The 27,940-nt window shown below is 40.7% G+C and overlaps 3 protein-coding genes across 4 annotated transcripts; 2 read left to right on the forward strand and 1 right to left on the reverse strand.

The window, feature by feature from the left end:
• The first annotated feature begins 1,960 nt into the window (after nucleotides 1-1,960).
• Nucleotides 1,961-6,416, forward strand: LOC101479823 (glutathione S-transferase Mu 3). The gene is made up of 8 exons (XM_004554240.6): nucleotides 1,961-2,121; nucleotides 4,494-4,569; nucleotides 4,650-4,714; nucleotides 4,806-4,887; nucleotides 5,016-5,113; nucleotides 5,214-5,309; nucleotides 5,771-5,881; nucleotides 6,030-6,416. Exons 1-8 carry the CDS (start codon nucleotides 2,086-2,088, stop codon nucleotides 6,117-6,119), a joined length of 654 nt encoding a protein of 217 aa, XP_004554297.1. The 5' UTR covers nucleotides 1,961-2,085; the 3' UTR covers nucleotides 6,120-6,416.
• Nucleotides 6,417-13,445: 7,029 nt separating this feature from the next.
• LOC101479547 (glutathione S-transferase Mu 3-like) lies at nucleotides 13,446-16,589 on the forward strand. Its single transcript, XM_004554238.3, has 8 exons — nucleotides 13,446-13,530; nucleotides 14,503-14,578; nucleotides 14,666-14,730; nucleotides 14,828-14,909; nucleotides 15,054-15,151; nucleotides 15,243-15,335; nucleotides 15,977-16,087; nucleotides 16,282-16,589. Exons 1-8 carry the CDS (start codon nucleotides 13,495-13,497, stop codon nucleotides 16,366-16,368), a joined length of 648 nt encoding a protein of 215 aa, XP_004554295.1. The 5' UTR covers nucleotides 13,446-13,494; the 3' UTR covers nucleotides 16,369-16,589.
• A 108-nt stretch (nucleotides 16,590-16,697) lies between these two features.
• On the reverse strand, nucleotides 16,698-27,873 carry eps8l3b (EPS8 signaling adaptor L3b). Of its 2 annotated transcripts, none has more exons than XM_004554237.3 (20): nucleotides 27,594-27,873; nucleotides 26,832-26,930; nucleotides 26,464-26,576; nucleotides 26,314-26,378; nucleotides 26,054-26,212; nucleotides 24,071-24,220; nucleotides 23,901-23,986; nucleotides 23,664-23,788; nucleotides 23,346-23,467; nucleotides 23,113-23,245; nucleotides 22,923-23,008; nucleotides 22,717-22,791; nucleotides 21,735-21,880; nucleotides 20,495-20,666; nucleotides 20,028-20,071; nucleotides 19,810-19,903; nucleotides 19,087-19,203; nucleotides 18,091-18,179; nucleotides 17,863-17,995; nucleotides 16,698-17,782 (listed from the first exon to the last, which is right to left on the reverse strand). In XM_004554237.3, the coding sequence occupies exons 2-20, from the start codon at nucleotides 26,867-26,869 to the stop codon at nucleotides 17,741-17,743; spliced, it is 1,989 nt and encodes a 662-aa protein (XP_004554294.3). In that variant the 5' UTR covers nucleotides 26,870-26,930; nucleotides 27,594-27,873; the 3' UTR covers nucleotides 16,698-17,740. The 2 variants fall into 2 exon arrangements, with proteins under 2 accessions (XP_004554294.3, XP_004554293.3); XM_004554236.4 differs by having other exon boundaries at nucleotides 18,091-18,191.
• Nucleotides 27,874-27,940: the final 67 nt, after the last annotated feature.

A 27,940-nucleotide genomic window follows, 5' to 3' on the forward strand; every position in this document is an offset into this window, starting at 1 on the left:
AAGTGTGAACATTTAATTTTGTTTTATTTAAAGAGTATTTAAAATGTTCATGTCCATTACAATAAATTAACAGCAGAAATAAATATGTTTACAGCCTGGCTAAAAACTTTGTTCTGTGAATAATAGCCACTGTATCTGTATCAAGTAATATGCTTTGCTCAATGGTTCATGGCATTATAATAATCATGGATTATTCTAATTATGATATTAAAAACACACACTGTATTTTAAAGAAAATACATTAAGAAACAGATTATATTAGATTCATATTTCAAAAGAGTCAAAAGGCTGATTTTACAGCAGCAACATTATTGTATCTCTACGATTTAAACATTTAATAAGCTTTCTGCCTTGCGCAGAATGGATAGCCAAACAAATTGAATCATCATAAATACATTATTTTATATGTATTACTTTTTGTTGTTGTTGTTCTTATTACTTTGTTATTTTAGCACTAGGAACTGTCACAGCTAGCGGGGCGAGCCGTGTGTAATTTATTAAAGGACCCAAGATGCAGGCACTAGTGATGTGAGTGGGCTTTTATTGAGGAGGATGACGTACAACAAAAGGCAAAGGATGGCGAGAACAGACAAAACCTAACTGGGAAAACTAAGAATAAAACAAATCTGAAACCTAGAGACACAAACGGAGATGCAGGGAGACGTAGACAGATGCAGGGGAACCACACAGGATGACAGAAGGAGATAACGCAGACGAACAAGGAGAGGCAGGAGAACACACAGGGCTTAAATACTCACAGCAGTAATCAAGGGATGGGAGACAGGAGGGGAACACACCGGGGAGAAATCAGAGCTGACAAGGCAGGGGAAATGTAACCTGAACACACTCACATGAGGCAGAGACTTTCAGAATAAAACAATGAACTTAACAGACAGATTCACGAGCAGACACAGGGACACCATGGACAGAGGGAACACAGAGAAGTGTGAGCAGGCAGGCACAGAACAGAAACCTAACAAATGGCAAACCCTAACAAAAGACATGACCAGAATAAACAAGAACATGGAGTAATATAAGGAAACACAAAACACTGAGTCGTCAGACTCAGGACCATGACAGGAATAAATAATAATGGATCAGCACAATGGTGCAAACTTGTGTCATAGTATATACATTATGGAGAAGATGTAAATGTCATTGTGCATGTGTGTGGGCATGTTTTATGGATATATAATTATTACTCAAGTATTTAAAGAGTAATAAACACAATTGTAATGGTTTGGTTCTTTAACGTTTTTCTATCATTACTCTATTATGGATTAGGTGCCAGAGTTGTTAAGTGTGGATAATTAAATAATACATTAATGCAACAGCAAATCGTGCCTTGTTCTCAAATGGACAGCAAGTTGAGAGTGACAAATCAGATGTGGAGATGGAAGTAGGGAGAGAGGCAAAGAGTGAGTAACAGACAGAGCCTAGTTTATTTCCCACCGTTTTTAAAATCTGTTGCATTAAGGTTCCAAGCACTGTTACCGATCTTTGCATTTTATTATTATCCCATAATACTTGTTTAATCAGCCACCATGTCTACAGTCTCAGATCAACACAGCCCTGCCCTCCAGCACTATCAGGAGCAGCAGCAACCCCTCAACACCAACATTGAACCCTATCATTAAAACACAGGCTACATTCCCCCACCTGATGACAGTGATATAGTATGATGCGATTCCATATTATATTCCTGATGAATGTGCTTTGTTGGTATTCAGCCTGGTTCTATGTGCCCTTTGTTAATAACATTGAGCACCTACCCACATCTGTGCACGGCCCTGCACTGTGCAGAACTGAAGATGTTGTTTGTAAAAGAGGAAGAACCTGTTAAAGACAACAAAGAAGCCTGAGATTAGCACGAGATTCACAGAATCACATAGCGTGCAGTAGTTGTTTATGCATAAACCGAAGAACCGGATCAGAGCAGCAATGTGTGACCGCCCGGTTCGCCCCGCCCACTTGCTCCGCCTGTCCCCCTCCACCGGCTCATCTCCCGCCTTCGTGCAGACCTGCGCTCCGCTGCAGAAGCTACTGTCTCTTTCGGCTCCATTTGGTCTCAGAAAGTGATTCAAAATGCCAATGACACTGGCTTACTGGGATATTCGTGGGGTAAGTGGAGCTAACAGGGAGCTGAAAAACTCCATGTGTGCAGCCCGCAGTTGTTCGCAACGGCTGAACCTCCATCTAATCGACAAAAATACCGATTTCCCGTCTTATCATGGCCATTTTTCTGTTTTTAAACCTCGGTGGCGTCTAACCTTTAGCGGATAGCGTTAGTGTGTTTAATTTTTAAGATGTGTAACTGTTTATAGAAACTGTTTAAAGCTCGCTAAGTTATTATGTAACTGCAAAACAGCCGAGCTCGGCGTGCCTTTGCACAAACTGTTATCTTTGTCAGTGTAGCCTGATAGCTGACGTGTTACGCTATTTAGAGCCGAGATGCTAGTAACATTTGAGGTTACATTATTCAACGAGTCAGACTTTAGTGTAGGGTTAGTTGTGTGGGACATATTCATTTCTAAACCTCTTACATTGTCAAAGCACAGGGACGTGTGCACACAGTGCCAGGGCTGCTCGTGTGAGCAGAGTTCAAGTCTCTAAATGGTTTCAGCTGTCTGCAAAATCTCATGAATTTCTGCTCCTCCCATTAATCTAGACTTACTGGCATATGAAGCCATCTGAACAAGCCACGAGAGCTTAACCTTACAGCCTCTCGTTAAAAAATAAAAATATTTATTAGTTATGTTCACGTTTTTTCATAAGGCATGGGAATTTTGTGCAGTTTGCATTACAGAAGGCTCTGCAAACTGTCTCTTTGTGGCCGCTTTAAATATTTTTCGTAATTAATCTAGAGCTAAAGCTGATGATACAGCTATAGAGCTTCTTTATTCACAGGGGGGTTGTTTGAGCAGGTAGCTGAGCACGTGTTATTCTGCAGTTTTTGCACCTGGGGCACTCCTTGGCACAACCCCAGAAGGGATTTGTCTCCTCCTAGGGCCGAACCAGGGATCTTTTGTTTGTTAGACAAACTTGTAGCTATAATGCTGTAATTTTAAAGAGTAGAGTAAAAGTCAATGTAGCTGATTTGAAGATTTACTTCAAATGTTTTACTTTGGGTTTTGATTATTGGAATCATTTTCATGTATCATGGTTTATATTTGCAGTAGTCTTTCCTGCACCACAAGTGGAGTTCAAGAAGTCTTTTACCTGTGCTTCAATTAGCTATAATCGTCTCAATCTTGGATCAATCCAATTCTACATGCTCCATTAAAAGTTACCTCAGGACAAGGTGGTGCAGTATAGTTTAACAGCCATATATTACCTATGTATATGTGTAAAACTATTTTTTTTTAAAAACCTTTTTAAAAAGAGGGTTAATTTTATTTTGGTTTAAGCTGGACAGAACTTCCACATTTGTGCTTTGCTCTACAATCCTTATTATATCAGGTTCAGTATTCACACTTAGGAGGGCTCTGTCAGTGTCTGTGTTCAATGTTCACTTCTAGTTCAACACCAAAAGAAGCAGTTGACTTGAAAGTTTGTTATTTACAAAGTTAAGCTGTTAAGGAGGCAGACAAAATAACATAACAGAAATAATACAAACAAAATCCCAAAATTGACCCAGAAAATACCCATCTGAACATGTGCTTTTCTAATAGCCTAAACTGTCTCGGCAAGTCTTTTTGTCTTTTCTGTGAGTAACTCTAGGTGGAATTAACTAATGGCTACTAGTGTAATCATAGAGAAGTGTTGAGCCATAATGATCTCTAATTTCATATTTTTATTTTATTTCTTTTCTTTAATGTGGCAAAGAATTGAGTGAATTAGGGATCCGATTGCAGCTTTAAACCTGGGTGATGTTTTGAAGCTGGCGTGACACGAGCCAAACTGTAGTGTCCTGGGCATGTACAAGCATGTGAAGAGTTTTCACAGCGCCAGGTGCAGTACTGTAAAAGCTAAACTTCTCAAGGGTGAATGTCCCAGTAAATTCACCCCAAGGTCACACCGTACCATTCCCAGAGAAACTGCAAAAAACCTTAGAGCTACATCTCCAAGATTCTGCAGGCCTCAGTGAACATGTTGAATATTAAAGTTCATGAGAGTATAAATGGGGAAAAAGACTGAACAAATGTGTCTTGTTTGGAAGCGCTGACAGGAGAAAGTCTTTTCTCTCCAAAAGCATCATCACAGCAGGGCTTAAATCTTCCAGGTTATAGCTAAACAAACCACAAGACTTCTGAAATTATGTCCTTCATTTACGAAAATGTGCATGGAAACATTCTTGCCCTCTGTAAATTTGGCATCAGATTCATGAAACGTGTACACTGGCCCATTTTGTTTGTACCACAGTAAATCTGTAAATTACGTAAGTGAAGTCCAATGCATGTCCTCTGCCCACATTCTTATGCAGACTTTACAGTTCAGAGGTGCTAATGTACATTAAAAAAAATCTCTCAACTCTGATTTTTGGCTTTTTGCAGCTTGCCCAGCCCATACGCCTCCTGCTGGAGTATACTGGGGAAGAGTACGAGGACAAATACTATGTCTGTGGGGAAGGTAACTTATCATTTCAGCCTATTGATTTAAAGGGGGGAAAAAACTCATAACTCTCTAATTAATTAATTCATGTCTCACAGCTCCAAACTATGACAAGACCTGCTGGACTGATGTAAAAAGCAAACTTGGACTGGACTTTCCCAATGTAAGAGTTTTTTAAAGTGCGACTAAAAATTCAATTGTGAAGAATGCAACAATCAGCTAACATTATTATTGGAATTTATATCTCACTATAGCTACCCTACTTGCTGGATGGAGACAGGAAGATAACACAAAGCAATGCTATCATGAGATACATTGCTCGTAAGCACAACATGTGTAAGTACAGTAGCGTGCATTTTGTTTGAGAAGATTTTTTTTCCAAGTTATATTGTAAATCAATGTTAAACTAATATTACTGTTAGTTTCTTTATTATTTATGTGAATCTTGTAAACTTTGACAACAGGTGGAGAGACTGAGGGTGAAAAGGTTCGAGTGGACATCATTGAGAACCAGTCCATGGACTTTAGAAATGGGTTTGTGAGGCTATGCTACACCAACTTTGTGAGTGTTTAATTAAAATAAAAAATATCCATAAATATAAATATTCTTTGAATTCCCTAAAACTCCACTAACGCTAGTGTCATCTCTCTGGTTTCTTCAGGATGAGATGAAGCCTGATTACCTAAAGATGCTTCCAAATACACTAAAGCAGTTCTCCGATTTCCTCGGAGATCGGAAGTGGTTTGCCGGTGACAAGGTATACCTGTCCATAAATATGAGAGGAGTCTTGTTTTAAAGCTGCTTTTACAGATTTAAATTTAATAGACAAACTGGGGGCAGAATTTGACAATTTGAGGCCCTTTTTCTCACTCTAAATTGTACATTGTTTTTAGATGTGAACATAAATTATTTTGTTAGTTGTGCAGAGAAAAACCTGTACTTTTTATGCTGTGCTAGCTCATCAGTATTAGGCAGGATGCAGCCTAAATTTAATACTGGTTCTTAAACTGATTTATAAATAATTGGAGGAGAAGGTGAACCTGGCAGTAAGTTTGTGGATAGAAAATCAAAGTGTTGAACTTTAGTGTTCTAGGGCTTCATAAAGCTGCAGAAGTGTCCGATTCTCTGCAGGTTTAACGTGGCTGGTGACTTATTGTTTGATTTACACCACAGATTCTGTTACTTCTAACATGCTTATGCAACTTTTCTTCACAACAGATCACTTTTGTGGACTTCATTATGTACGAGCTGTTGGACCAACACAGGCTCTTTGATTCCAAATGCCTGGATGACTGCAAGAACCTCACAGACTTTTTAAACCGTTTTGAGGTGAGAACAGTCAAAGTCTTTGCATTAATGATGTAATTTAACCTTTATTTTTTTACCTTTCTTTGTGTGGTGTTGGCTCTGGAGTTTCCTTTCGTTTCTTAAAATTCCAGTGTTTTTATTTTAATCAACGGCCATTATGTCATTGCAGGCTCTGGAGAAGATCGCTGCATACATGAAGTCACCAAGATTCATGAAGGCTCCGATAAACAACAAGATGGCCAAATTTGGAAACAAATAGTAAATAACAGTGCCTTTTATGCCCTGGAAAATTCCTGAAAAATGTTAATTAATGAAACTGTCAAATTAACACCAAAGTCATGACTGGAAAAAAAAAAGTGCCATTTTGCTCTCTGACTGGTAGATTTGATGGTGTTTAATTACGTAACATGCCGTTTGTAAAACCATTAATGATTTCAGATTTGGGGCGGTCCGGACTAATTTGTACTGAAACATTTCTAATGAAAGCACTTATTGTTAGAATTTATAACCTTTTGTTTGTTTGTTTTTTGGCACATTAAAGTGAATTTTGTTCTGACTCTTTGTTGGTGTTTCAATCTTAGCGTAATGTCCTGCACAGCAAGTCGCATCAAAATGTATCTGATGTAGTTTAATGCAGCACGAGAGCAGAAAATGCATCCGGTTCTTGATTTGAGCCATCTACTGTCCACTGAAGCCTCTTCAGAAATGGTTTCTGTGGAATGGTGGCTGTCAGGGAGCCATTTTTTAATGAAGGGGGGATTTAGAAAAAAAAATGTATGGAGGCAGTTTGAGCGGTATAACAATGAGTGCCTATAGCCATCTGTAAAACACAGTGGAAGCTCTGTCATGGTTTGGGGCTGCATCTCAGCCAGTGGTGTTGGAGATCTTGTCAAAATTTATGAGGCATTGTTTTTAACAATGTCTCAATAGAGAAGAGGACAAAAGCCAGCCAATATTGAAATAAGTGCTCTGAATGTCCTTTAAGAAGCCTGGAGAACTGTTCCTGAAGACAAGCAAAATTACAAAAAAGCTCTAAAATATTTCCAAGAATTTGATCTTTCAACATGTTTGGTCTTTTTGTGTCAAAACGGTTACCATAATTCTGACATTTCTTTTGTCGTGTGACAAATGTTGAACTAAACATTCTCTACATTTTGCATAGTAAATCCTACATCTCTGCCCAGCTCTCATTAACACCGTCATTAACATCTGAAATGATCTGAAACATCCAACGACATGAATGCTTTAAAAGCATCAACATCAGCTCTTCTCTGACAGCATGGTGGGAGTTTCTAAAATTGACGGCGTCTTCATTAATCCCATGCAAACATACACCTATCTGGAACAACCCTGACATATTACAAAACAATAATATGATAAACTTTTCAGATTGGAGTGATAAAGGAATCAAATACTTAGAACATATACTAGAAGGAACAGAATTTATTTCATTTGACGGACTAGTTACACAATATGGGATCAACAAGAAAAGATTTTTAGAATATCAACAAATTAAATCCATAGTAAAAAAGAAATTTAAACCGGGTCAAGTTGAACTACAAACACCACCAAGTGTGGTTCAATTTCTTACTCTTAAACCCCCCAAATTACTATCCAAAATATACAGAATGCTTTCTAAAACAGATGAATCAATATCACTTCCTATTGCAAAATGGGAAGCGGATTTATCAGTTAACTTAGACCTAAACTTCTGGTCTCAGATTTGCTTAAAAACCTTTCATCTAATTAGAAATCCCAGTCTTCAATTAATTCAATACAAAATATTACATAGAGTGCACTATACAGGTCATCGGATGTTCAAGATGGGCTTTACGTCTACCGACAACTGCTCACACTGCCAAACCAATTCACCGGACAATTATATCCACGCTCTTTGGTTCTGTCCACCAGTTCAGAAGTTTTGGCGCGAGATATGTGAAGACTTATCGAAGTGTCTGAAATGTAACATTCCAACTTCCCCCTTAGTGTGTTTGTTGGGCAACTTAGATAATGTCACTTCAGAAAAGAATATCGCCCATATGGTTTTCACTGCCCTATGCATAGCCAAGAAAACAGTCCTCATGAACTGGAAAAATAAAAATAATTATATTATATTATATTATATTCTAACCAATATAGAAATTATCTATTAGATTACATTAGCCTTGATACAGCCTCTGCCACCACATCAGATCAATTGCTCTGGGCTCCTTTGATCAGCTCCATCACCTAGTGGGGGTGGGGGGTCATAGTTTGGTCCCGCCTTCACTGTTGTGATTGGTGTGGGGGTAGGGACAGGCTTAGGGCGTCGGGGGGTTCCCCGGAGGCATTTTCCTTGGGGGGCTCAACCCGGGGTAGCGGTCATGTCCGGTTAGGGGCTCTGTTGGCTCTCAGGTGACTGTTTCCTCGCGGCTGCTTGCAGCGGGGCTAGGGGAGGGTCTGTGCTGACGGACGTGGGTTACTGACCTGGTAGCCTGGCTGCCCCTGGGTGGGTCCGGGATGAGCGTGAGGTTCTGGGGGCGCTCCGTCTCTGGGCTGGGACCCGGACCGGGCCTCGGGGGCTTGGGTCCTGGTTGGTGTGTTGCCGGGGTTGTGGGCGGGTGGGTGCATGGGGGCCCAGCCCTGGAGCAGGGTGCCGCCGGTGCGTCGAGCCACCTGGGGGGCTCTTCAACTGGTGGGGGAGATTGTCACATCTTGCAGGAGCTTTCCTCTCCTCAGGAGCTCCCTCTGCAGGAGGGGGAGATACAGGAGAGGTGGAGGAAGATCTCAGCCTGGGTGTTTATTGTCTTATGTAGTCTGGAAGATGAGTGGATGGTGGGGTGGGTGCAGTTTTCTCTGTGGTGGGGTTGGGTGGACTGTCCCGGGCTCTGTGGGGCCGGGCGGCGCTGCTGCACTGGGCCCCGGTCTGGATGGGCCTGGGCCCCCTTTCCCTGGCGGGTCGCGGAGTATGGGGGTGCCTACTGGGGTCAGCGGGGGAGCTGGCCCCAGGGAGGGGTCACTTGCCCCTCCCTTCCTTCCCTCCCCATCTCCAGCTGCCTCCCTCTTCCCGCTCCACCACAACCACCCACACATGCAGGGCCTTGGAGTAGGGGTATGTCACCAGGGTGCAGAGGAGGCTACCCCCCCCCCCCCCCCCCCCCTCTGTCCCCTTCTGGCTGCCTCTGCCTCAATTTTATCCCACAACTTAGACATTCACATTACTCACACTCTCATTACACATACATATAGGATCTTGGGGGTGGGCACGATATACGGAGTCCAAAGTACCATCAGGGTGTACACCCCACCCCTGGCATCGTTGCCCACCTCTCAATTTTAAATACACGTAGACATTGAGGGCTAGCAGGAGGGACCATGCGCTTACCTGCTGCTCTCTGGCAGGTAGCTCCATGCCCTCCTGGGTTTTAAATGCACCTTAGAACACACATGCATCAACACTACAATGAGCGGGTGGAGGGAGGTTTGGAGTCTTCTCTCACCCCCGTTCTCTGCGACCTGCTGGAGCGGGGGGGCTAGGAGGAGGAGTTGGCCGTCCGGCTGCGGTCTGGAGTGTGGGGCCTCCCTGCTGCTGCGGAGTCGGGGCGGTCTGCCTCCCCCCACCACAGGGAAAAGGGTAATACCACCTGGGTCTGGGTGCAGTTCCCCCCTCCAGGGGCGGGGGCACCTAGACCCGGTTTGTAGAGTACGCTTGGGGAGTGTGATCGTGTGTACAACGTCTCTTTATGTCTGTCTCCACGTTGGTTGAGTGTGGAGTAAGTGCATATGAGAGCATGAGGGTGGGAATGGATGTTTGTATCTGTGTGTGCCTGTATGTCTGTGTCTATATGTCAGGTTGGGTGTCAGGCGCCACCTCTCTGGGGACATCTCAGGCCCTCCAAGGTTTGGAGGCCTATCTCCCCCTACCACCACTTCCCCTGCCAGTGGCGGACTCCCTCAGACATCGGTGCGTTGGTGGTTCTTTGTGTCCGGGGATGGGCGTCCAGGTACACACCGGCTCACTCCTTGGCGGCCGCTTATCGGGGCCTGGAGCCTGGGGCTCGCTCGGGCCACTTCGGAGGTGGGGTGCCCCCGGCCTCTCGGCCTGGGGCTCGGTCACTCAGGCGCAGCTGGCTGCCGGCGGAGCTCACGGGCGCGTCACTGCAACTCCCCCTGGCTTCTGCTCCGCGGCTGCTGAGTGAGCCCTCATCTGGGACTCTCCTCAGCTCTTTCTGGGACAGTGGCGCAGCTGCCCCTCTGTTGGTCTTCCTTGGTCTCTTGTGTTCTGGGGGCCTCTGGATGTCTGGAGTTTTGATCTCCTCCACACCTGCTTCATGCCCTGGAGGACGGGGCTGTGGCCCCCCCACACCCTCTAGCAGATCATTACATGAAGGAACCTTTTAAAAAACAAAAAACAAGCGCGTCCATGCTCACAGGTGTACACACGGGTGATCACACCCACAAACTACACCCTTTTTGGCTCCTACCTCAAAGCACACTGTGTTCTGTTGATCTTATGTGCTGCACAATAATGTTTAATATTTAGTATTTACTGTCATATTCCCATATATCATTGTGATGTTGTTTATTCTATTACTCTTGTTCTCTTCTGCTTGTTTTCTTTTTTCTTTCTCAGCAGGTGATCCAGGTGATTGATATATGCATTTTTTTTTCTCTGCCCGTTCTGTTGGTTTTTGTCTTTTGCCCTTCTCCCCCGTCCCTCTTCTCAGCTGTTTCTCTTTCCCTCTTTCTTTCTCCCCTTCTTTCCCCCAGTCAAGTCTGTCCCGTATTCAGTAAGTGAAAATAAAATAAACAATAAAAGGTGAATCAAATGGACCATTACGGCAAGGCTGGGATGGTCAGTTTGGTAAAGTAAATCTGTTGGGCATCTTTCTTTGCCTTTAGACAACAATTCTGAGGGCAAAAGAGCCAAACGGGACAGGCCAAAAAAAACCAAAAAAAACATCTGAAATGAGTACGTCAGAGGGACAGCTCAGGTTGAGCAGTTTGGAAACAAAGTTAGAGAAGCAAGGCTGAGATGGTTTGGACATGTGCAGAGAGGGTATCGTGGGTATTTTGAACAAGGGATGTTGAAGATGGAGCACCCAGGCAGGAGGAGAAGATGAAGACTACATAGAAGATTCATGGTTGCAGTGAAGGAGGACATGAAGACGGTTGGTGTGAAACAAAAGGATACCATTGAAGAAGAGGGCGATTAGAATATTGAAGTGTCTGTTTTTCTGTATTTTCACAGTTTGTGTCATATTTCTTTTTCAAGCTTTCATAATGTTAACAGATAATAAAGTTTGCATGTACACTGGCTCCAACACTGACTGATCAAAGATGGAAGTCATCTGCATCAACTGTACAAAGAGAGAATTTCTTGCAATTTTAGCAATGTTGATTAATAATTTTGTAAAGGTAGGATGGAGGGTGGAAGTTCAAGGCACCAGGAGCGCAGGGCATATATGGATGACTGAGATGTTACATGAAAGCGTTCCATAAGAGTGCCAAGCAAATAAAGGTTGTAGAGACCATATACGAGTAGAAGGCTGCCAGAGAGATAGAGTAGACTGAGATAGCAGGCTTTTATAACTTGAAATAACATGACAGGTTTGGCCACCTATCTGAAAATAAGCAAAGGAAAGCAAGCTACAGCATGAAGCCATTAGGGTCAGCTTACTTTTAGATCAACAAAATACACACTTATGCCTCTGCACTAGCAGTAATATCTCAGTAAAGGCTTAAAAATATATATGTTCAGATTGGGCACAAACACTAACGTGGACTCAAGGACAAACTGATTAGCATGCAGCGGTCAAAGATCGAAATCATCATGACTGCGCAAAACAATTTTTTCCATGTTTATTATGAACATTAACAAAGTCTCCACTGATTGTTTGAGACAGTTTAAGATTACAATCAGATACAGCCTGACTTAGTAAATCTAAGACTAGAAAATGAGATATTCAAATATTATTTTAATGGCTTTTCTGTTTATATTATCTGTCTATAGTGAGTCTCTTCAAGTTCATTAAAAGGTTTTGATAAAGCAAGTTTAACCTGCTCCATTAACATTTTTGTTTACATGTAGCAAATAAATTTACAGCAAACAGACAAATTTAAAATGCTAACACAGCCAGTCCTGAACTTTTTAACGTAATATATTTTTGGTGCTGCAAAAAAGATGGATGAGGTGGAAAGCAGCCAAACTGGTTTAAAATGCGATATAACGGCCATTTAATAATGTCCATGGTCAAAATGGAGATCGTGGTTGAATAGTTGTGGGACCTGGAGGAGGCCCCGAAAATTCTCCATCTTCAGTATTCTTCAAATATTCTTACTCTCAAAGCAAATGCATTTAGAAGTGGTTTCTAAAGTAACAAGCATTGAGGGCATTATTAATTAAGAACACAGGGAGTAACCACTTGTGCTAGTAGCTGATAATCATTGGAGCTCTGTGGAAATATGACAGAGCGAGTAAAAAGATGTGAAACAAAGACTGCTTTGTTTTCATGTCCAGCTCATCTCCACCCCTGATGTGGGTCACATTCTGCAGAAAGCTCAAACCAATTATAAACCTCAATCTCTTCAAAATTAAAGAACTAAGAAACGCATCAAATTTTGAGTAACGTATCTCTGAGTAATAGTACAGTCAGTGACGTATGCTGATCCTCTCCCTCCGTGTTCAGTCCTTGCACAAGTTAAACCAATTTTTTTTTTTGTTTGTTTGTTTGTTTGTTTGTTTTTTAGGGAACTGAAAGTGAGCCATCTCTACAAACTCCTCCTTTCAGTTTGGGTCTTGGTGTCATCAGTATGACTGATTGTTCAAAGCATTGTGTGTCCACCCAGAGACATGTACGTGCTGTTTGTAAAAAGGTTCGGTAATCCTGGTTGTGTTTGTTAAAAATACACATTACTGGGACTTCTAAGTGCCTTTTCTTATGTTTGACTTTCATTTTTAATAAGAATGAGTAGAAAAGATGACCTGACCTGTCAGCGTGTACTGGACACAATGAAGACAGGATTTATATTTAAGTTACGTTTCACGTTTAACAAAACGACCCTTTGTTTTATCGAAGGTTTTATCTGGCACGAGAAATTACATCAAGATTGCACGTAGACTAGCTTGTGCAAAGTCTGTCCTCTGATAAAGACAGTAGTGTAAATCTGGTAACTGAACTGTGACTTGGCAAAAATGAACTTCATATCGGTCTTCGTCTTGTTCTTTAGATGTCTGTGAATCCCGATTTGCAGACTCACCGTGACTCAGCTATCTCTTTGATAACAAAGACAGATTCATACATAGTCTGTGTCAATCACTGACGAGTCTCATGCAGGGCAGATTCTTAGTGGAGGATATTCGTTATCATATATTACATTATCATAAAGAATGCAGATGTGTAGATGAGACATTTACATGAAAGGAAGACATTGAGAGCAACACACACACACACACACACACACACACACACACACACACACACACACACAGCATCATGCAGCAGATCTATTGTATCCATGAACCAAAAGATAAGAGAAGCACGGCCCACCTGTTGTCCCCTTTTATAGGCTGCAGACAGCAGCTCACCAACCACACTTTGCACCACCGCAGCTGCCCAGGTCTCCCTCAGCTACATTTGGAAAAGGGATTCAAAATGACAATGATACTGGGTTACTGGGATACTCGCGGGGTAAGTTCTACTTTCATTGTTGAATTAAAGAGCTCCTACTTTGAAACAAATCCAGGAAATGTTGAGTTTGTATTTACAGTGTAATAAAGTCACCCTAAGCATACAGGGTCAAAGGAGGCTGACTGATTGTTGTAGCACTGCTGTTTAGTTATTATATCAAACAGAGCTAATAAAAAAATCTAGATTATCTTCAGCAGCTGAGGTCAATAAAGGTACTGTCAATAAAACAACTGTTCCTAATTTTGACCTTTTTAACAGGTCCAAAAGATATAATGAGGTTATTTTGTTGCCTTTTATTTTTACGCATTAAAGTAACCAACCCTTTAAGATGGTTGCAAGGCGGTTTTCTTTCATATTATTTCATGTTAGAGTTGACTCTATGAACACTTTGATGTAATCAGATGAAATTTGCAAAAATGGATTGATGTGGATCAAAAGTTTTGCAGGTGACCAACCTCCTAATTTCTCATCACAAAATTCATTTTTAATAATGAAAACTGCATTCTGCCAAGAGCAGCACAAGTTATGTCCTCCAAAACGAAGAGAACCAATGACGTATCTACACATAACACAGTGTAGGTCTTACACGCGTGTTTGGCATGGCAAACGTCTGAAGGAAAATTGATGAAACCTCCGTTAGAAGCTAGAGTAGGTTGACTGTGGTTCAGTATGTGTGATCTCTGGACCAATACAGCCCAGGTGCCTTATTCTACCTTATAAATAAGAAATTTGTCTAAAAATGGATGTGCAGAACAACGCAAATCTGTGAGTTATTGAAGTTACTGCTACTGTGCCACGTGCGTAAATGCGCAAATAATCTTTTTCCTGCGTTCCATGTGAGACTACGATTATTTAAGTCAGTACTGCAAGATTCCAGTTGCTATCCAATTGCACACTTTCAAATACTCTAGCAGTATACTAGCCTAAAAAACACAGATATGTGTGTCTCACCTGATTATTGGACATTTGCAGCTTGGCCAGCACATCCGCCTCCTGCTGGAGTACACCGGAGACAAGTATGAGGAAAAGCAATACGTCTGTGGGGAAGGTAACTAAGCATTTTAACCCAGTGATACAAATCTGTCATAATTCGGGCTGAGCATCGGGTTTACTCACGTCATGTTTTCTTACGCAGCTCCCGACTACGACAAGAGCCAATGGACTGACGTCAAATTCAAACTTGGAATGGACTTTCCCAACGTAAGAGAGTTTAACCTGTAAATATAAAATTATTTGGAAAGTTTGCAAATTTAAACCATCGGCTAACACTAATGCTGCAATTCACATCTCACCATAGCTACCCTACTTGGTCGATGGAAACAGGAAAATACCGCAAAGCAATGCTATCATGAGATACATTGCTCGTAAGCACAACATGTGTAAGTTTTAAAAATTTATAACAAATTAATACTTTGTTCAAAAGAGGCGATTTCTTTGTAGATTTTTACATTATATTAATTGACAAACTAATACTGCCAATGCTTTTAAGTAACTCGGACCTCTAAGGTGTCGTTTGATAACAGGTGGAGAGACTGAGGATGAAAAGATCCGAGTGGACGTCCTGGAGAATCAGGCCATGGACCTCAGGCTTGCCTTTATTAAGCTGACCTACTTAAACATTGTGCGTGTTAAATTTTAAAGAAGAAAGAAAAAATATCCATTTTAATAACTGCTAATTTCTACTAAAGCCAATTTCATTTCTCTGACATCAGGATCAGAAGCCAGACTACCTGAAGAATCTGCAGTGTACACTGAAGCAGTTCTCGGATTTCCTCGGAGGAAGAAAGTGGTTTGTTGGTGACAAGGTATGCTACTCCATAAACAAGAAAGGAGTCTCTTTGTATTTGCTTTGTATTCAGTGCCCACACTAGGGGGCGGAATTTGAAAAGAAAAGAAAAGAAAAGAAAAGAAAAGGAATTTCTGTGTAGGCTGTTTTTTCCACTCTGAAGTGCTCATCATTGTGGATGCAAGTCTAAACTGTCACCTGTTTCTGTGGGACAGGAGTCAGGGGGGATGTTTGCATTGCAAAAATCAAACTGCTGACTCTGCAATTAGCCATTAACACATTTTATTGCCTGAGCCAAGACTACTATGGAAGCTTGTTAAAACCACTGGGGGAAAATGCCATCTATCAAAAGTCAGGTTATTATTTCAATAGTCCAAAAGTTTGAGTTAATAACCCAAAGTTTGTATTTGTAAATGGCAAAAATGTTTTTTTAAGTGGCAGAAACAAACTTCCATAAATACCGGTTCTTGATTACACCTGGGCTGTTTAGAGATGATTAGAGCGATGAAAGCGAACCAGACAGTAAGTTTGTGAATGGAAAACAAAATGTTGAACTTTGATAGGCTATAAAATTTCGCAGAGAGGACCGGCTTTCTTTAAGTTTAATGCTGCTCATGAATTATTGTTTGATTATACTATAAATTCTGCTGCCTTCAACAGATCACTTTTGTGGACTTCGTTATGTACGAGCTGTTGGATGAACACAGGGCCCTCGAGCCTAAATGCCTGGAGAACTTCAAGAACCTCAATGATCTAATGAAACGTTTTGAGGTGAGAAGACTTCAGTGTTCATCAGATACCATCAGTGCAATTTACACTTTGTATTTTCTCAAATATATACTACAAAGTTATTCAGTCACTTTGGCTTCTTTCCCGGAGCCCCCATGTCAATGACATTACTGAAACTCACCGCTAGGTAGCTTTTGCTTTGTTTTTTAACCAGATGTCTTCCTATATCATTGTAGGCTCTGGAGAGGATTGCTGCCTACATGAAGTCACCAAGATTCATGAAGTGTCCGATAAACAACAGGATGGCCCAGTGGGGAAAGTAACAAGGCCGAGAAAGTCCTGAAAAATGTTAATTAATGCAACTGCTGAAATAACATCAATGTTAACTTTGCTTGTACCCTGCTTTAATCACATTACACAGCCAAAAATATGTTCAAGCCATTAAACTCAGTTATGGTTTTAGGTTTGTGGGGGAAAAAATAATAATTTGCACTGATCACGAGGACATTTTTTTTTAAACAGATTAAAGAAACTGTTGTTCTGACTTTTCTGTTTTGGCGATTCAGTTTTTTCACAACAAAACACACGATTGTTTCTCATGTTTTTGTTGATCACACACGACACAGTCAATGAGGCAAATGCTGGATGAAGCCATTGTTTACATACGTACTCGTTTTATTTCATCAGGAAAAACTATACAAAGTCGAAATTACTGGAAGCACAAAAAAGCAAGATTACGGTATAAACTAGTATTTGAGTAACTGACAATTAATTGCTGTCATTGATACGTTTTATATATATATATATAGACGCTTCCTTTGAAAGTGGCAAACTCGTATACCTCAGGCAGCAGCTGTGCTTACTGGTCAGGAAATAACTGAATAAATTGGTCCATCATTTTGTAAGTAGCTGTGATCTGACTTTATGCTGCACAGTACGAGTCTGTGAACAGCAGGGTGCAGTGAAAGCAAATAGTATCCTCACTGAAGAGCTGTGCAGCTCATTTAACAGTTTGATGTGGATGAAAGTTACTTCTTGGCTTTTTTTGGTTTGTTTTTTGGGTGAATAGTAGCAGAAAATTGTTGACTGACTGTTTTACCAGTTAAATTCTTTTCATGCCAAGCTGCAGCAGTAGAAAATGCTTAATTAAAATAATAGTAATTTAATACAGCGTTCTATTAAGGAAGATAACCACCAAAAACAATGTTTTTAATCCTGCAAATATATTAATGTTGCATTGTTTTAATCAGCAGGCTCATCATGGGCTAAATTCTCCATAGCATTGTCCAGTTTCCTGAAAAGACAACTCCAAACCGTTCTTCATTTGTGTCCACAAGCATTTTTTCCAGTCCACTTTGGACTTGTTGCTAGGCAAACAGTAACCACACAGATGCAGAATGATGTCACCGGTTTAGATAACAGTTATCAGATAACCCCCCCTGTCTCTGACATCCACCTTTGCGTCTGAGTACTGTTCCCACCACTCCATCAATGGACTTTTACCTTTGATGGCGAGCACTGCGCATGTTCATTGAAAATTTAAATCTTCGAGTTTGCCACTTCAAACAGCAAATCAACATTTGTTACAGTTTAATTTATGGAAAAGCAGCGAAATCAATTCAGACAGTTTAAATTCAACACCCTTAATTGCACACATGAGAAACATCTGAAGGGCCGGCGCAGTGACGCAGGTCGTTAGTAGCGGCCGTTGTACATGCCTGACGGTTCACTGGCCAGCTGCAGGAAACAGGATAAATTATTACTTACATGCTAACATTTAACTGTGAGTGTGTGCGTATTATAACAAATTTACTTACTGCAATGGCTGACTTAACAGCCTGCAGCTGGAAGAAGACTTTGCCCCCCTCCTCTGGACACACAGTCCTTATTTCTTGTTTATTCATTCCCAGAAGCTGTTGTCCACTCAGCACCCCGAGGCTCCTGACAGTGCTGTACAAGAGAAGAAATAAAATGACATTAAATGCAAGTGTTATATAGATTGCAAACATGAACTTGTCTGTTACTCCGTGGAGAATGCCACTCACATTTTGGAGAAGCCTTTGTACTCAAGCCAGGCTTGCACCTCTGCAGGTGAGGAGGACCTGTCCAGGGTGACAGGGCCGCGAGGATCTCGCTGGAAGGAAGACTGAAATATCAAATGTGAAGGCTGTTTATGAGCAAACATATTTATTTATGTACACGCTTATGAATATGCCCAATCTGAACGCAAGGCACAAAGTATTTTTGACATGAGGCTTTCTGGTTTCTGATTGGCGGGTAGTGTTTAAACAATGATGGAAAACCACATTGCTCGATTTCTAGGGAAGCTCAGATCATTTAATGTTTGCAGCAACATGTTGGAGATCCTTTCGAGTGCCATCTGTTTTGCCGTTATCTGGTGGGTGGGGCAGCATCAGTGCCAGAGATGCCAGCAGGATCAACAAACTAATCCAGAAGGCCAGAAGCATCATTGGTCAGAATGTGGAGGCGTTTGAGTCCGTTAGCGTCAGAGGTCACTGAACAAACTGCTCTCCATCATGGACAACTCATCACACCCACTCCACTCCACACTCAAGAGGCAGCAGAGCTCCTTCTCCCTCAGACCTTTTTAACTGACTTAATTTGACTTTTTTTGTTGTTTATCACTGTAGTAAATTTATTAATTCCTGCACTATCTCATAGTGTAAGGCCCTTACCAGCCGCCTGTCGCACTTTCATTTTTAACTGTGTTGTTTATTGTAGACTGTAACATTTCTACTCTTTATTATGCTGCTGTAACAAATCAGTTTCCCTTGTGGAATCAATAAAGTATCTGTCTGTCTATTTGAGCAGCTGTTTGACTGCAAGCAAGTAAACAGTGTGGAGATTCAAAGAGTAAAAGCATTTGCCAAAATCTTGAAACCACATGACATTAAACTTCTTCCACATTTAACATTCATCCCAATTCGTAAGAAAAGAAAAGCAGAACAGTTATGATAAGTCGTCCTGCTGGAAACAGATAATTGTTGATGGGTTCCCAGGTTGCTTGCGGCTCAGCTCACCGGTAGGTCGTCCACGGGTTCGGGGTTCCCTAACGACTCCAAAACATTCAGAGGAATATGTCCTTCCTGGTTACGCGCGTTACGAACAAGCCACCACTGCTTTGCTTTCTGGATCACCTGTGAAAGATCCAAATCCAAATATCTCAAATACTTTGGATTTTGGCAATGAAACTCCAAGTTTAAAGAAATATTAATCTTATCTGTCAGTCATTCTGTGCTGCAGCTGCAGTGTTTGCTAGAGTTATTTCAGATTCTAGTTTTGCATTTTAATTTCCTCTATAAGGTTCACAATAGTTACAATACTGGTTGGAAAATATGTGACAGTGGCTGAAAGGCTGGAAGGAATTGAAAAGATCTGCAGTTCCCCTTTTTCTTCTTTTGGAGCTGGAAAAAGTTATCTACAACACATTTTAAATTTAAGTTTTATTTAAGTTTGCAATGCCCCAAATTACTGTTGCATTACATTGATAATGATACCTGATAATCCAGATCCCCTCAGAGTGATGGTATATCCCTAAAACAAAATCCTCATCCAGTTCCCGGTAAATGAAGGTTTGCTTTTTACTCTGTTTTCTTAAATTTCAATGATGTAAAACAGTCTACATCAGATAAACACTACAGATCCTGCTTTTATTTAAAGCTAGAGACAATTCTTATACTGTGTTGGAAAAGGTAAGAATAAATCTTGTATTTGCAGTTGTTGAATAATATTTGTGATCTCACCTCAACCACCTCACCCTTCATAACACTCAGCTCTTGGTTGTTTCTGGCCATGAAGTTGTAAATGACACGCATGCTCTGGGGTGGTTCATTGGAGCTGAAAGAGCAGCAGACGAAATACACTTCGTATTGGCAGTGCATAAAATTGGAGGAAAAAGTGTTGGGTATACTGAAGAAATGTGATCATTAAGCCATATTTACTGCTGTGTAACAACACTTACGGTGCTGGTGGAGGTGATGGACCCCATGGATTGTTGCCCATAAACTGTAAAAGTCATAAAATACACCAGGATTAACTGAAAAACCTCTTGATGATGGCCTCATTGGCGATATTGTTTTTCTGTTGCCATGAAAATTTAGATTTAAAGGTGCTGAGTGCCAGATGGCAGCAGTGACTACAATTCATACAACCACTTAGTGGAGATTGTGCAGTTGGTTTAGGAGACAAACTCAGGTAAGCAAAACAACAGTTCAAAGCAATCTGCTAATCTACCAGGCTATAAACACATTACCAAACCAATTCCTAAAGCAGATGGAGCTACAGCATAACAATTAAGCATCAGCACGGAAACAAAAAGTTTTAAAGGGCATGACTGCTGCAATACTTTGAGTTCACACCCAGGTATGCTACACTGTTTGATGAGCTTCTTTGTTAAGGATGAACCAGGGGGTCATAATAAGTTCGTACCTCGTCTGGCTGCCGCAGCGTCGGTCGGCCTGAGAAGCGTTGGCTGTTGCTTCTGCTCATTGGACCGTTCTGAAAAGGCGACGGGGATGGTAGAGGAGGGGGCGGAGGGGGCTGCCAGCCATCATAGAACTCTGGGATGTAATCTGGGACGTTATCGTCCGGCCATCGAGACCTGCAAGTGAAACAGAGGGCAGGAATTATAAAATGCACAACTTCATCCATGAAAATAACACTTATACAACCTGGTAAAAAAAAAAAAAAAAAAGTTGCACAAGCTACTTTTTGATACAGGGCTTATTTATTTTATTTTTATTAACCATCTGTTTAAAATTTTAAATAAATCTGCTAGACAACTCTGTCATTTGTCAGCCAGTTTCAACTGAACCGGGCCTCTCAAACATGTTTGTGCTGTTGGTGCCTTTTAAATAATTTTCATTACAATTAGCTGACAAATGAATTTGATAATTTAAAAAAAAAAAAGTGCAATACTTTCTTGGCCAAGTATGGTCGCTTTTAGCTCCATCAACAACTGTAAAGCTCAAATCCATGTTTTAAAATACAGCTTCATGAATGCAAGGTTCTTTTTTTATACTGTGTTCTCCTTGTTTACCATAATATAAAATTATTTATATTATTTATTACTCATTTATTCATAGTGCATAGATCAGCAGTAAATAAATAAATAATAGAGAACCTTTGGGTTGTGTGTGAGGCATTTGGCTAAGTGTAGTCAGACTAATAGTAATCTTTAAATATTTGTGAACCATTTCTCATTTGTAATAAAAGTCAAGCCTGTGGTTAAAAAACTGGTAAACAAGTTGCACAACAATCCCTCAAGTCTTTCGCTGTAAATGTTAAAGAGGTTGTTGAACTTTGAACATGATTCTCAGCTGCAGGTGTCCTTCCAGATGAGCATAAACACAGAGTCTGAGTTTATTTTCACAACTTAGCAACCGTAAAGCTCTTCTGACTAAAAATGAATCCATGAGTCATTCAGAAAACAAGGAATGGTTCTTTCTTAGTATTTCTATGTTTTACATTGATTATTCCAAATTAAACACTTTTTGCACACAGGAATCAATTTGAATACAGCACATGCAAACAGACACGGCCCACAACAAGTTAGGGCGTGCCAAGGAAGGTATAAATGTAGTTAAAGTTAAAGGGCTATATATGAGAACGTTCAAAGCTTGATAAAAAGACTAGTAAAAGTGTTAGAGGACTGTTAAAGCTGCCTCACCTGGAGATGTTCCAACACTCTCCCAGAAACATCCACAGCTGGTTCTCCTCCGGGGTGACATTTTGCTTTAGCAGGCCTATAGCGGGGTCTGTCAGCAAGGGGGAGATCACATTGGGAGGCAGGTCAAACGGATACTGATGAACTGTCTGTTGGAAAAAAGAAAGAATCTAGTTATAACCAAACAAGCACTATGACTTATCAGTGTTGGGCAAGTTACTTTGAAAAAGTAATTAATTATAGTTACTAGTTACTTCTTCAAAAAAGTAACTGAGTTAGTAACTGAGTTACAAGCTTCTAAAAGTAATTAATTACTTGAAAAGTAACTATTGCGTTACTTTAAAAAAAAAGTTTAACCCTCTGGGGTCCAGGGTATAATTGGCCATTTTTTACTACTTTTGATTTTCCCTCCACATTTCACCTTTAAAAACTATTTACTTTGCCTTGTTTGGTATCATTCTTTTCAGCGCAAACTCACGTGTCTGAATTTACAGTCATGTTTTTATTTTGACAGACTGTATTAACACAATTGATCTAAACTCAGTCAGAAAACATAAAATCTGAGTAGAAAAAGTGATTTTTTTACTGTAACAACCACAAACATGTCTATTGAATCATATTTCAAACTTTCATAACTTTAAATGCAATTGTCAATTTTAAAATCCTATGCACAGGTTTTGCAAACAACAAAGTTATTTGCAGCCATTTACCTTTTTTTAAAATAACCATTTCAAACTATTTACAGAACCATCAGCTGTTCTGCATTCAATAAGATGCCACACAAATTCTTTGTGCCACTCCAAAAAAGTAATTTCTGTCCACTATAAAGGAGAACATCACAACCTCATACCTGCAGGTCTGACAGCAGCAGGTGTATCACTCCTGTTTCTACCTGGAGACAGAAGTCGCCTCATTGTTCTGACACACGCCGTTATTCCCATCACTGTGCATAATATAGCAGCAGTCGTAGCAGTAGTGAGCTTACCATGTTTAAAATTGAGAAGAGCACGTGGACAAACTCAGGAGCAGAAGGATTGACCAGTATGCCGTCCAGTTGGGCCTGTAATATGATAACGACTCTTTCAGTCACACACCAGTGCTTTTAGTCACAACTGTAAGCATTTAGACAAGTTTGTTGTAAAACTCCTCACGTTAGTTTGTAATGTGCAGAGACTGAACTGAAGGACTTACCAGCAGATTGAATCCATATTTGACTTTCTGAAGAAAGAAGGCATATTCATCCAAAGAAGGCAGATTGAGGGGTGGTCCCGAGGGCTCTGATAAGCAGTCACATTAAGCACTTATTAAACTGCCTGTATCTGTAGGTTATCCTTCATAGGTTACTTGTTTGTGAAAAACATAGACTGATGAAGGCTATTACCATTTTTCTTGCTTTTCTTCTTCTTTGTCTTCTTCTTCTTGCCCATGTCCCCCTGCTGTCCAGGTGTGTTTACTGCAGCTGTAACTTTGCCCACGAAGATCTCCAGATCATTTAGAACATGGTTCAAAATGTCCTAAAAGAAAGCATCATATGAAACTCTCAAGATAAGACAGATAATTCCACAGGAAGATTCAATAATTCATAGAAAATACAGAAGTTTTCACAGCACTAACCGTGTTCCTCTGTGACTCTGTCTTATCACGGTCCATCTCTGGGTTGCTCTGCATGTCATACGGGTCTAAATGGTTCATTGGTTCTACTTGTGGACTATAGGGACGTGAGGAAGGCATATGATCTGCATTGCAACAAAGAGAGAAAAAAAATTTCAACAGAAGCTGGTGTGACTTAAACTCGGAATACTAAAAATACTGAGTTTATTTCTTATTTGCAGAGAAGAAATGTAAAAAGTGAATTTCAGTCGCAGTGAATTCATTAAATAAATTGAATTTCTCTTGGATAATAATGATAATTTCTTTATGTTTCTACTGTACCCGGCTCTCGCCACGATGGGGCCATGAAGTCTGAGGTTGGAGCTCTCCACTCTTCCTGCATAAAGGGGGACGCAGTCTGACGGAAACTTCCCAGCCTATGTTGTGTCATGGGTTCAAATTCATTCCTGGAAAGAAATGATTAATGAATGTACTGTACTTTCCACATTTGTCCTTCCTGCTTCCCTGTAATTAAATCTTACCCATGTTTTAGGTTTTTCGTTTTTTTTAACACCCTACCTGACATCCAGAGGCTCTCTGTGTTGGTCCAGATTACCACCTCCTCTTTGGACTGCCTTATCTAGGTCGCTCTTGATCAGATCGGCCTGATAGAGCAAACGGGAAGAAAAATCGACATTACAATTATCATCAGATCTCTGGCGACTTTGAGGAGGTCAAAGTTAACTCACCCCAGTCTCCTCACACTGGAACATGAAGCACTGGCGGTTGCGTTTGCTGCGTTCCTGCACAGTTATCGCCAGCAGAGAGTTGAAGTCGCAGCTGTCCAGCACAGCTTTGATTTGCACGATACAGCTCAAAGGTACCAAGTCCAGTTCTGTCTGTCAAAATCAGATTGATCGAACGTTAATAGCCAACACTGAAAGTCTTTAAAAAGAGGGAAAAGGGGAATTTTAAAAATGGTCTGGCATTTTATTTTGCTCATACATATTTTACATGTTTTTCAGATGTTTCCATTTCATAATTAGAGAATTTTTCTCACACACAGCTTAGCGCTTTAAACAGTTATGGTTGTGTAACGGTTTCGCTTCACCTGGTTGCACTTTTATATACTCTTTGGTGTTACTGCTACAGCACAGAATTATATTTAGTTTTGTTGAAGAAAGTGACCTTAATCTCAAACCCATCAGGACCCTTTGGGATGAAGTGGAACAATAACATTAAATAGTGGCCTCAAATCCCAAACTTACATAATTTTACTAACAAACTGAGACAATGAAGTAACATTACTATACCATTTCACTTCCTGCACAGACAAGTTTGCATTATTGCTGCTGTATATCAATCACCACAGCAGATTTTAAATCAATAAAGTCGTGATTGAAGTGCAGACTTTCCGCTTTAATTCGAGAGGTTTAATAAAAGTGCTGCATAAAATATTTAGGAATTACAGACACACAGTGCCCCATGTGGAGAGGCCCAAAGTTAATTGGACAGCTAACAGGTGAGGCCTGCTCCCATGTTAGTTAATGACAAATGAAGCAGACTTAATATCTCAAGTTAATTCAAAGGGATGAATTTGTGTTTTATAGCTTTTCACTGTCATTTTAATTATGAGTCAATGTAAATGTGGGAAGCCATCATTAAGATCACAAAACAAAGTAAACCAATAATCAGAGACAGCAACAACTTTAGTAGTGGCCACAACAATCTGGTTTAGCATCGGTTAATTGATGTCTTAATTATTTTAGCATCCGTTCGCTTCCGCTTATCCTTTTCAGGGTCGCGGGGGGCGCTGGAGCCTATCCCAGCTGTCATAGGGCGAGAGGCGGGGTACACCCTGGACAGGTCGCCAGTCTGTCGCAGGGCCAACACACAGGGACAGACAACCATTCGCACTCACATTCACTCGCACATTCACACCTAGTGGCAATTTGGATTATCCAATTAACCTATCCCCACAAGTTAGGCATACAAAACCACTGGTTATATTTAAGAACGGGAAGGTCAGATTAAACGTTGCCAGAAAACATCTTAGAGAGCTTGCACAGCTCTGAAAAATCTTTGGAATGATGGAACAGAGAAAAACAGAGAAATAGCTCGTGATCGAAACATAACACATCTGTTAAACACAATGGAGGCAATGCTATGGCGTGAACATGTATGGATGCCAGTGGATCCCTCACCAATAGACTAGTGTTTATTGATGATGTGACTGCTGATGGAAGTATCAGGATGGACTGTGAAGTGCTTTCTGCTCAGATTCAGCCAAATGCTGCAAAACTGTTAATTGGACAGCACTTCACAGTGCAAATGGACCCAAAGCAAACCAAGAGAGGAAAATAAATAATATTCTTTACTTCAACCGACCAACTTTTCAGTCACTAAAGACAAAACTGAAGGCAGAGACCCACAAACAAGCAGCAGCTGAAGGTGAAACACAGCGTTTGATGATGTCCATGAGTTCTACACGTTAGGGAATCACCTGTCCATATATATATATATATATATATATATATATATATATATATATCAATAATATCAGTGCAAATTTTTTAAACCCCCTGAATTAAAACTGAAAATCCTCACTTCAGTCACATTTTGAGGGTTTCAAATCCACTGTGGTGGTGTGCTGACTCAAAACTCTGTCCAACAATCATACTATAATGTCCGTTCCAGACATTTCATTGTTCTTCTAGAAGTGATGAACCTACTTTGGTCTCAATGTCATTGAGCAGAAGATATGGTCCCTGAACCTCCATGATCATCTCCTGATGCCACAGACGACCTTTGGCATCCAGGTTCTTGAGCTTAGCCACGCAGTCGTCCACGGTCTTCACCTCCTGGCCATCAATCTCACAGGTGAAAAGATGCTGTGGGTTCAATTAGGAGGGTCAGTGATGATGAGAGCTAAATGTTGTGCTGTTAGTAAGGTGTATGTGTCCATGATGATGTAGAGTTTATACTCATTTACCTCCACTCTGACATTGATGCTGTCAGGATTTTTGCTCAGTGTCTCCGAGTACTCCTTTCTCTGTACTGATGTAAAGAACATTCGATTTTGTGCAATATCATCATAAAATATGTATACCTAGATATGAGGTGTTGTAATGCCTGGACATACTGTAAATAGATCTTCCACTGGGTCTGGTTGAGTCACTTCTCCTCAGCGGACTCTCCCTAATTTCATCTTGTTGGAAAGCCCGCCTCGGAGGGAGGTCCTCCGATGTGAAGCCCCTGAAGAAGAAGAAATGATTCCTTAACATTCAGTTTCCTTCCACTTCCATAAAATCATCTCAGTCAAAGCTCAGCGATATGAAGATAAGCTATCCGCAGTCCACAGCTCAAGTAAGCTTCAGGGTTACTATGGCACTGTGCTGTTTTATTATGTAAGGGTGTGAACGGGTATGTATCAGAAACACCGCAAATCAGCGTCTTATAGCATATTAAACATAACTAGTGAACTTGAAAAGGAAAATTAAATCAACCAACTTTGGGAAATAGGAGAAGGGGGCACTGTTCCCAAACATCTTCAGTCTACCCCGGCTTTAAACTTTAGACTGGGAGGAATCACACAGAAACCACTTGAACCTGTAAGAAACACAAAATGATTTGTTTACGTTGGAAAGTTTTCAGATTCTCACAGCTTGGAGCAAAAGATTTCTTCTTAGCACTTAGAGTTCAAATTGATTTGATAAGCAAAGAAACACTTCCTCAGTTCAGTGTGCTTTTATTGCTTCAGCATAGAAAACTACAACAAGGCTTTTCCATACAAGTGACACCACCGAGGCCTGTTTTCTTGTTATTTATAACCATGTTATCATGGGTAGTGCTTTTTTTTCCATTAAAAATTAAACACAGATTAAATATAAATATACGCAGAGTTACAAATCAAGCAAGTAGAGGTTAATATAAAGTAAATCAATTACAAGAACTGCTTTAAGTCCAAGGACTAAATTAGCAAACAGTCTCAATAATAATTTATCTTGAAGACTCATGAATACACAAACCATGAATACACTCGATGTGAATCTAAACACATCGAGTGGTTAAGACTAGTTTATTTGGTTATGTATATTTAAGCTATGACTGAAGGTGATGAGCTTTCATGGCAACAAGTACACACTTTCTGTAAAAGCAACGTCACATTTCAGAGCAGGACACAGTGCTGTTCTCAGCAGCTTTTTCCTTTTTAAACCACTTCCTATATAACCTGTCACTTGACCTTCACATAACTGCTGCATGCCGTTTTACCTTGTAGCCTCAGCTCTGCTCCGGTGTCATCGTTCCCTTCTTTCAAACGAATTTGGCACCAACAGGTCTCATAACGGGTGTGTTCCTCACAAACAGCTTCGAGAAAAATTTCCTTAACTTCCTCGTGAAAGCAGCAGGATCAAAGTGCAACTACGTGATGGGAGTGACAGATCGCAAGGGCCGGCCCAATTTGTCACTTGAGGATAAGTATTTGAAGCATGGAAAAAAGGTAGTGGCACATTATGAGGCCAAAGGTTTTGAAATTATTCATAGCAGCATTTCCTCCTCTTCCTACAGGGGGATCAAAGGTCTCAAGTGTTCCTATTCTTGTGCCACTATCCATGGAT

This window comes from Maylandia zebra, linkage group LG20 (genome assembly GCF_041146795.1).
Source record: "Maylandia zebra isolate NMK-2024a linkage group LG20, Mzebra_GT3a, whole genome shotgun sequence".
Classification (NCBI taxonomy): domain Eukaryota; kingdom Metazoa; phylum Chordata; class Actinopteri; order Cichliformes; family Cichlidae; genus Maylandia; species Maylandia zebra.